The sequence below is a fragment of the Phalaenopsis equestris genome, unplaced genomic scaffold (assembly GCF_001263595.1).
Source record: "Phalaenopsis equestris unplaced genomic scaffold, ASM126359v1 Scaffold000413, whole genome shotgun sequence".
In the NCBI taxonomy this organism is placed as follows: Eukaryota; Viridiplantae; Streptophyta; class Magnoliopsida; order Asparagales; family Orchidaceae; genus Phalaenopsis; species Phalaenopsis equestris.
Genome location: NW_018164854.1, coordinates 1,008,907 through 1,019,306, shown reverse-complemented (window position 1 = coordinate 1,019,306; position 10,400 = coordinate 1,008,907). Strand labels below are relative to the sequence as shown.

General features: G+C 33.9%; 1 protein-coding gene across 2 annotated transcripts; it reads right to left on the bottom strand.

The window, feature by feature from the left end:
* Positions 1 to 4,126: 4,126 nt before the first annotated feature.
* Positions 4,127 to 9,579, bottom strand: LOC110027075. 2 transcript variants are annotated; one of them, XM_020728351.1, is made up of 9 exons: positions 9,260 to 9,579; positions 8,993 to 9,045; positions 7,663 to 8,817; positions 7,458 to 7,548; positions 7,195 to 7,352; positions 7,055 to 7,106; positions 5,677 to 5,756; positions 5,499 to 5,592; positions 4,127 to 5,142 (listed from the first exon to the last, which is right to left on the bottom strand). In XM_020728351.1, the coding sequence occupies exons 3-9, from the start codon at positions 8,803 to 8,805 to the stop codon at positions 4,562 to 4,564; spliced, it is 2,199 nt and encodes a 732-aa protein (XP_020584010.1). In that variant the 5' UTR covers positions 8,806 to 8,817; positions 8,993 to 9,045; positions 9,260 to 9,579; the 3' UTR covers positions 4,127 to 4,561. The 2 variants fall into 2 exon arrangements, with proteins under 2 accessions (XP_020584010.1, XP_020584008.1); XM_020728349.1 differs by lacking the exon at positions 8,993 to 9,045.
* Between the last annotated feature and the right edge of the window lie 821 nt (positions 9,580 to 10,400).

Genomic DNA, 10,400 nt, shown 5'->3' with positions numbered 1-10,400 from the left:
TTTATATATTATAATATAAAAATAATAATATAATATATTATAATAATTATATACCTTATATTATATAAATATATAATACCTATATTATTAGAGTTTAGTTAGTATGTAAATGTATTATTATTAATAATTTATTTTACATTATAATTTACAGGTTTTAAATTTTAATATATATTAATTTTTTTGAGTATATAATTATTTTAAAAATATCATAAATTATATCTATTTATTTATTTATTTAATTTTTTTTTTCGAACAATAACAATTTGAACACGAACGAACGCATCACTGTTCGTGTTTTCACGTTTGTCATGTTTACTCATCGAATAAGTTTAACAAAAACTCATTAACGAATCAAACACGAATAGAATCGAACACGAACTGTTCGCGAAAAACGAGCTTTTTTGACAGACCTACACCAGACCATGACAGCCCTACACCAGACCATTGGGAAAGGTTCACGATTGCAGCAGGTTTTTGGGAAAAGGCTCACGGCTAGGGAGAGTCACTGATACAGTAGGCGGGTGAGAAGTAGAAGAGAGTGTGGAGGCAGGCTTTTGGCAGCAAACAGTTTGTGGTTAGGAATAAGAGGTGCACCAATTAGCCGAGTTCTTAAGGCTTCAGTTGCACAGCAGAAAGGACTTTTGGGCTTGGTGGCTAGGTAAAGAAGGTGAGGGCGCTGACTGAAAATAGTGGAAGAGATGTGGGTTGTGGAGGGGATTAGGGGAAGATAATCACCACTTTGGGAGAAGCATATAACCGGAGCACCACCCAATCCGTCATATACAGCCCTAGAAGAAGAAAACGACCGCCAGCAGCCTGTTTTGACAGAGTTATGAAACAAGCTCACCAATAACTGAACCCTAACACCACAAGCAACATAAAAATAGAAGATGAATAGACAGAAAACAAAAATAAGGAGGGGAAAATAATTCTTGTCTAATGGAAGAGAGAGGAGGGGTCGGTTCAGCCCCTCCACCTTGTAGTTGGGTTGAACCGATTCAACCCCATAGCCCCCGCGTTAGAATTTGCATGATGTCGACACCTATTTCAACTATTCACTTGATGCTAAAAATTTTCTATTATTTAAAGATGCATCTCTAAAATATTTAGGGTATATTTAAAGACAACATAATAAAATAATAACACGTGCATCGAAATAGTTAAAGCCAAATGAAAAAAAACAATAATAATAATGATATGCATGATTCAAAATTAACAATAATTGCATTTACATTTAAAATTTGGTGTCGTCATTTTTATGGCATAAGTTGAAATATATACTGACCGTCGAAATTTAAAATATATTTTTACCTATAATAATATGAACTTGCGCTTGAGAAAGCGATTATAATTGTTTAAAGATTATGAGCACTTAGCTTCAACAAAAAATGGCAATATTGTATATGCTTTGAGCAAAAAATTCACAAAAAAAAATTATTTATAAGAAAAAAGGATATGGATATTTATTTATATATGGATGATTGTTCAACCTACTCTAAAAAGTGTCATTGGAAATGATAATAGATTGTTGACATGATATAAAATGATTCATTGAGATCATGTATTCTATATTCTAGAGAAAAATGGGAGGATCATAATTTGCTAATTAAGTTTATATACAATAATAATTTTCAATCCAAGATTATGATAGCACCATATGAATAAGTGTCATTTTGTTGTTTCATTTCTATAATGAGAGAAAACTCATTTGATTTGACAATTAATAAATTCTTGTAACAAAATCATTTTAAAATAATAGCAAGATAAAATTGATATGTTGAGGTCTTCTTCAAAATAATTATTTTAAAAAAGCTAAATTTTTAGTATAATTTTTAAATTATCAAAGTGCAAAATTTTTGCTTCAATCTGTAAAATATTAAACACAAGTCTCATAACAAAATAGATTATATTGATACAAAAAAATCTACATCAAAAGAATCTCTATACGACTACAAACCATGATGAAGAAAATTATCTTAACTTAAGGGCACAAGCTTTGTACTTTATTCAGCATACAACATTCAAGTATAATTATGATACAAATCTATGCAATAAACACAATTAAAACTATATAGAAAGATAAATGTAATCAATGTTTATGTGTTTAGATCAACCCAAGAGCATACATCCACACTTGAGCTCCTCTCCAACTTAGGATTCCACCACACATGAATCTCTCTTTTCTCAATTTACAGAGGAGGAAACCCTCTTTTCCTTCAAATGAAAGCATATCCTCTAAATCTCTTCCTTCAAACTAGCAAAATATTTATAGTTGCAAATGGTATATTTATAAGATTAACCCCACAATCTACCTCCAATGTCATGATCCAAGTCCAGACTTAACCACATTTAGCATTATCATGCCAGTTGGGTAATTTGAAACGTACAGCATGCCATCATGAGCCTCGTTAATTTAAGATGTTAAGTATAAAATAGCATCAATAGAATTTATAAATAACTAAGCGCTGACAGGGCTCATGATGGCATGCTGTACATTCATGAAATTATGCATAATTTAAAAAAAAAAATTAATAATTATAAAATCTAAAATGGTGATAATATTATAATTTAGCCATGAAGATTTTTAAAATTGCTTGTTCAAATTATATATAAGATGGAGACACTAGACACATACAATAGGAAGTCAGACCAATTTTAAACTTTTTTTTCTTGACCTGCCTCATCTAAACAACTAAGTTGTAAGGCCCATAACCTTTGAGGCCCTATTTTAATTTCAAGACGATATGCCCTGTGAAAAGTCAAACCAACACCAAATCCAAATATTTGAGACATTGGGCACACAAAATATGATGTTAAGCCAGGCCATATGAACTTGTAATATTCTAACATATTTTATTCGGAATAATCTAAATTTAATTAAAAATAATAATTTATTAAGTCCAGTTATGTAGTATATCAATTATCAATTTAATTAAAGTAGGTGAATTGCATCAAATGATCGCTTGGCTCTACGATCGATTCGCCGATAATTATAAATAATTAAGAATATAATTAAAGTGTCATATTTTCTTGCATAAATAATGTAATATGTATATGTAAAGATTGAAATTTAGATGTTCAAAAATGTAAATAGATAAGAATTGAGTGGTATTTATGTAAATCAATCTTCCATAAATAAATTAAGTGCATTGATACACTGGCAGAATAACCAATGCGATCCTAATCTGGACCAACAACGAATGCATTCAATAAAAATTTTGAAATTAGTGCAAAAGCGAATTCATTCAGAACCCACAAAACAGAATCTCTATTTTCATGTTAACGTCCCACGCATCTTTATGCCACATTAAGGTTCCACATTCAATTTTCGGCATCGGTATTTATGTGTGATATAACTCTCAAATGGGGGGTCAATTGTAAGATAAATTCTGCAGCATAACTGTTCTTGAATAGACAAATATGAGTCAATATATTCTATTTTTATTTCAGTTGTTTACTTAACGACCCAATTAAATCTTAATCTTGAACATAAATCACATTTCTAAACTTTATATAAATAAAACAATAAGCATGTGCCTTTTTAGATCCACCTTTATTTTTGTTAACATAAGTCGAATCTAAAACATCTGTGCTCCTAACAGGATCATCAGGTGATTGGCGCTTAATGTGACCAAACCATGTAAGACGAGTATATCTAATCTTATTTGCTATTGATGCTCCTCCAACATTTTCATAGATAACATTCATTTATCATTTTGTTGTCTCTTAAGTATCAAGCCGATCATCTACCCAAGCATTCTCCTCTTAGCATCACTTTACACCCAGCCATCTTATAACATCCCCATATATATCACAATCATTTTGAACAATAGAGAAAAGATAACTAAAATAATCACACATTTTAAGAATTTCATCACCCATTATTACAATTCTGCCACGGCTAAAATTAGATTCCTTGTATTCAATTTTAAATCTACTCAAATGAAGGCTTTAGATTCTAATTTAGATTGCCATAATTCAATTTTTTTCTCAGCTCTTTTTCTAGTCTTATTCACAAGAAGAATATAATCAATGACAAAAATCAATTTCTATAAATAAAGAAAAAGTAAATAAATAAATAAATCTTTTACTAACAAAAAATGAGAACATTTTCACTGGCAAGCAAAAAGCCTGCTTTAAATGAACAGTTGTAATAATCTGTGATTATGCAACTAAAGACAAATCTCTTTCCTTCTATGAGCTTTCAGCCTAAATCTGTGTCTATCACAATTAACAATGCACACACCCCTGCTTCCAACCTTATTACAGAGGCAAAAATCATTCAATTTTACACCAAATATTGCAACATCAGTTGCAGTAAACTATCTCTGAAACTAAGAAAATTTAACAATAAATCAATGAAAAATCTGAGAGCCTCTTGATAAAAACTGCACAATTGTACATATAACCTGGCCTGTAATGCACCGCCATCAGCGCTCCTTAAATCATTCCGAGCCACTACTACTCGAGTAAAATTGTGGCCCGAGCAAAAAACCGAGAAACAAACGAAGAATTCGACCGATTATTCGTTAGGAATTGTGACCTACATAGCCTCTAAGATTCACAGGTGGACGGGTAATCCATAATTCTGGAACGAACGAATCCTCCCATCCCAGCCTGCAGTCACTATGACTTGGCCCCAGGCATGAGAGGTGTTCTTTTGGCAAGGAGGTTTCAGAAACTTGAAATGTAATTTACCAGAACTTGACATTTTTGATAAAGAAGAAGGTAACTTCTCTTCCGGCCATGTTGCTGAACCCCTGTGGATGATATCAGCAAAGAACTCTGGGCTTAAGATGATATTGCTGGAAGGTGAGAGGTAGAGAATCTTGTTCCCCAGCGAGTCTACCAGAGACGGGAAATCCTTTTCTGGATATCTTTTGTGGTTTTCATGTGATGAAGTTAGGTGAAATGGTCCCGACGCTGACTTCTTCGATGATAGACCCTGCCATGGCACTGCAATGCACGCATGATTGGAGTCGAAACACTCGGAGGATCGAATGCTCTTTGAATTGGACGATGGGACATGATCCGTCTTCAAGTGGTTCCAGATGTAGACTTTCGAGTCCTCGCTGGCGGAAACTATGTGGTTCCCATCAGAAGTGAATGCTGCAGATATCTGGCCTCCGGAATTGTGGAGACCTGGGAGGAAGAAATAGATAAATGAGATGTTGGGAAAACATCAGGGCATGTACATAAACATCACACAGTTCTTACAAGTTTCCATATCCCACACCTAAACTTCTTACATATTTAGGCACCTAACACTCAAATCTTTAATATCACATCAAAACTAGTACTATTATCATTTTTAAAATGCGAAATACACCTTTTTTTCAAGCATAGCTTTAAAGCACCAAAGTGCTATGTACATAAATATGGAAGTCTAGGTGTGAGATAACGCAAGTGCAGAAGAACTGAATGTTAAGTATGTAAATTTTCCAAAAACGCATTCAGTGCTTCAAGTTCAATAAAAGTAGATTGTAGTTCAGCAATACCTTTGTATTTAGAGACTACATTGGGCCCATCAAGGATTCTTATTTTTGAATCAGCAGAAGTAACCATTAGCTTGCAGCTGCTACTGGGGCAAAACTAGGGAATAAAAAATCATGAAGTTAGAAAATTTTGAGGATCAATAAAAGAATTTGGTCAATTAATATGAATGAAATTGTCTACCTGAAGGCCGGTGATCCTCTTTTCTACAGACTTCTTTTTGCCGCAGAACGAAAGCTTTCTATCCAGTTGAAGATGATTATCTGAAACATCCAGATAAAGAGATGAACTTCCCAGGAGTAACAACAAACTAATCTAGAGATTTAGAGGGTAGGAGAAAATTAAAACAAAACTTTGAAGAAAATGCATGGAAGATTAAAACTTTCAGCTAAACAGTTGTAATTCAGTTGTTTCTTCGCTAAACATAAGACTGAATTTCTTTCAATAAAATTTCCATAAAGCTTTATATTTGCACCAAAAATCCACGAGGTTTGTAGTTTTGGTGAAAAAGGACAATTTCTTCAAAAGTTGACATATAAGAGCAAAAGTATACATATTTCATAATCAAGAGCAAACATCCAGCCTTTATAGTTTATACCAGAGATTCTTGAAACTCTAGCAGCATTACCACGGTATGTCTTGAAAACTGGTAATACTACTAGGGTTTTTCATGAAACTTGCAATAATGTTATGCCAAAATTTTATAACAAACTCATAAGTAAAAAATCTTATGACTAGTTGTCAAGGTTTCAAGAAGCATTAGCAAAATTAGTTGTCCTATATACAAAATAGGACACTATTGTCCTTTTTAGCTAAATTTTTAAACTACAATGTTTTTTTCACAAAATGGCAAACTACAAGGAGTTTTCTAAAAATAAAGTCAATTTAATTTGCATAATCCAATTATAATAATGCTCTACTTTTTCAATTATATCTCATGTACAGCCGAAGAAATACACTAGAGCCCATTTGGTTGTTTGCTGATAAAGGACATGTCTTAGAAAGCAATGTTTTCGTTTCACTTATTTTGTTGGTGAAAATGTAATCGTTATATTTGGGAGGTTTTGGAAGTTTAAATTCTTATTTTGATTGCTCGCTAAATTCAACCAAAAACAGAATCCAGCAAGCTTAAGAATTTCTTAGGGCCCATTATCCATCTACAAGCAATCAAGAGTGTAAAACAAATAAATAGGACTTCTATCAGGGGTTGAAACAGACTATGTCTAGAGTGGGCAATTGCCCACCTTTAAATTTGAGATTTCCCTATATAAGTACTAAAATTTAATGATTAGTTTCTTATATAATTAAAGCAATTTTGTAATTTAATATTTTAAAAAAATTAAACATTTGGTTATTTTGCCCATCCTAAAACATAAAGCTAGTTCCACCCCTCACTTTCATATACATATGAAAGGCTAAAATAGTTCACATGTAATTATGATTCTGCAGGCATTTGCTTAAACTAAGATCTTCAAGGATAACATGTTATATTTAAAGTATATAACGAACAGCAAATCAATAAAAATTTTCACAAGAAAAAGAAGTAATACATAGTACGCACCTGATGCATCATAAAAGCAACAATCACCCATCATGGAGCCAACAATAACTCCCTGCAAGGACCAAAAAAAGGCATTAGCTTCTCAGACATCCAATAATTTTCCACAAAAATTTTAAAGAGCAAAGAACAAATCTAATTACCTTCCCATCTGGGTGATAGCAAACTGCAGTGACAATCTCTTTGATATCAGTCCAGTTCACAACACGGCAATTCGGAATTTCCCAGATGCGAACTTTCCCATCTATAGAACCACTTATGAAATATCTCTCATCAGACGGATTAAACTGAACGCAAGTCACTGCATGATATCACCAAAAGAATGAATTTTCAGGTTTTGACCTGCAATTTAGATCGATAAAAGAGTACGGTAACGAGTTAGTTTAAATAATTAAAGAAAGCGCACCATAGTTATTATGAGCAAAGACTTTGAGGCAACCATCACAGCCCAATTGCCACAAACGAACAGTTTTATCAACAGAAGATGATAGCAAATGCTGCAAAGAGTGTTCATTTTCAATTCAGAGATGATTTTTATGAAAAAAAAAAAGCCTTTTTTGGGGATTCTCTGCTAAGAATATATCGATTACATGCTTTTGGTTCAAGTTTACCTTGCCATTCGACCAAGCGAGATCCAAAACATCGCCTTTATGACCATGGAACTCATATAATGGTTTCTCAGATAAGCGAAAAACCTCCGGAGGAACAACAACACATGCTGAATCTGAAGTGCTGCATAAACTCCTCGATCTGATAAGTTTTTCTTTATCAGCATGAAGGGTTGAAGCTTCCCTATTCCGGTGAACAGTCAAGTAAATGCATGAAGGATCATCATTAGGAATGTCATATTCACTAGTCCTCACACACTCCATCACACGCCATATTCGCACAACTCCATCTTCACCAGCACTGGCTAAATACTCTCCATCGGGGCTAAACTTCATGGTAAGGATAGCCCCACGATGGGCCTTAAAGTTTTGCCCTGAATAGACAGCAGAGAATTCCTTGGATTGCTTTCTATATGGACGCACTTGAATTTTTTGAAATCTGCTTCTCGACTTTTCTTCTGAATCAGATAAATCTGAAGAAAAATGGTAGTTTTGCCTATCAACAATGCAAGCAACGGCACCCAACCACCTCAACCAACTAAACCTTTTTCTAAGCACCGTTTTGTCAGAGCTTGTGCTTGATGAGCTATCATTTCTCCGGATGGATTGCTTAGCATAAGATGACATAAAGAGCCTCTCATCTTCCCGAAGACTTCGACCACCACAGCTCTGGTTTGAATCATTCAAAATTTTTGTTTTGCAGCTAAATGGTTCAGCAGAGGCTCTCCTTTGAGGTGTGCTGGGAGGCTCAACAAAGCGGGAAGACTGCAGAGATTCATTTGCCCGAACAGAACCCTGGAGTACAGCACCAGAATCGGAAGATAGCCTATCAATGCCCTCTGTGGCTGTGATATCCACCCTTAGTTCTTTGTCTGGTACAATGGAATCGGGATTAAGGCTAGTAATCGGATCTAAGCCCATGATCTGCTTGAACTTAGCTCTCCGTTCCTGTATGCTACCAGGACTCTTGATCCACACCTGGTAGAAAGGATCGCTGTTCACCAACTTACCAGAATTCTCTTCTGGAAATGAAACATCGCTAGTAGCCGGGCTTGGAGGACAAGAATCAAAAACTGACGATAAGTCGTCTCTAGGTTCGAAAAACAAATCGTCTTCTTCTCTGGAGAGAAAGCCGAGAGCCATCATATCCTCTCACTTCTAAAAAAAAACACAAAACAAATTCATTAAGGATAGAGAGAAGCTATCGTGTTATTCTATTAATAGTGCAACAACAACCCTAAATTATCGCCAAAGCAAGAGAATAAGACAGATAAACTCAAAATATAAAACTTAAAAGACTAATAACCAAATCCAAGATCGGAAGGCAATGAACCTGGCCATCAAAAGCATTGAAGTTTTATCCCAAGTAGGCAATTCTTCAAAAATCTATAAAAAAAGGAAAAATTTGCCAAAACCTGAGATAAAAAAATTCCATTCCCAACACTGATCAACAAGAACAAGCCCAAATCACGAAAAAAGAATTGTAACCCGACATGAAGACCAAGCTTAAAAAACAAACAAAAGAAAAAAAGAACAACTTGACCAGACAAACCACGACAGCAAGAACGCGGAATTTACACAGAGGACCATGGGCGCTCACCTTCTCTCCCATGAAAAATTTAAAAAAAATCCAAAACAGCAGCGTTGAATCGAAGTAGCGTGAACAAACGCAGAGATCTCTGGAATCCAATTTTCCTCTCCCTTCGCTCTCTTTCTTTCTTCTCGACGGCAGGAATCAACGCATAAATAGCTCCATCAACTATCAAATGAAAAAGGTAACAGCAACGGATCAAGCTAAAAAACAAATTGCGAATTAGGGTTGGGCCCTCGAATCGATTTCTGCGATCGAATTTCCCGATTTGAGAATCGGGAAGGTACGGGCTAGGGTTTGTGCACCGTCTACTCGAGTCCAATGCCGGACTTCTCTCTCTCTCTCTCTTATATAGGAAAATATTATTTACATTCTAAGCTTAATGTCCTTACAATTCTTGCGGACTTCAACCGCAAATGGCCGTAAAAATTATATGCTTTCTTATTAAATTAATAATAAAATGATGAACACGCGTAATATATATATTTAAAGGGTATATATATATATATATATATATATATATATATATATATATATAAAGAGAGAGCCCTATCTATTACACAATCCTCCAACCATCCATAATGTGTAATAATTCTAGTACCACATTCTTAAAGTCAATTATGTCAAAGGGATTCGAACGCCAAACCTGAGGGGTCTTATACCGTGGATGACAACCAACTGACCAGGATACGCGATTCATATATTTATAAATATATATACACACATATATTTAATCAATTATTTTTATTACATTTGTTTAAAATCTATTTAATATTTATAAACTATCAAAATATAATTTAATATGTTATGAGTATAATTCAAGTTGGACGGTTGAAGTCTATTTTATGATAGAAAAGTATTCTTTTGTCTTGAAAAGAAAATTTTATAAAATGGTGGTGTGACTTGTAATGTTTTATGATGCAGAATGATGGCCTATAAAAGAAAAGCATAAAACTAAGAGCCGTTAAAATGCTCGTTCTTAAGTAATTTGTGTTTGATTTGTTCGTCAAGCAAATAAATTGAGCACGAACAAATTTTTTGAACTAGATATATAAACGGGCTAAACAAGAAAAAAAATATGTTCGTTCGTGTTTGGTTATTCGTATTCGGCTCATTTTGACTCAAATTAATTAAATGATATATATATATA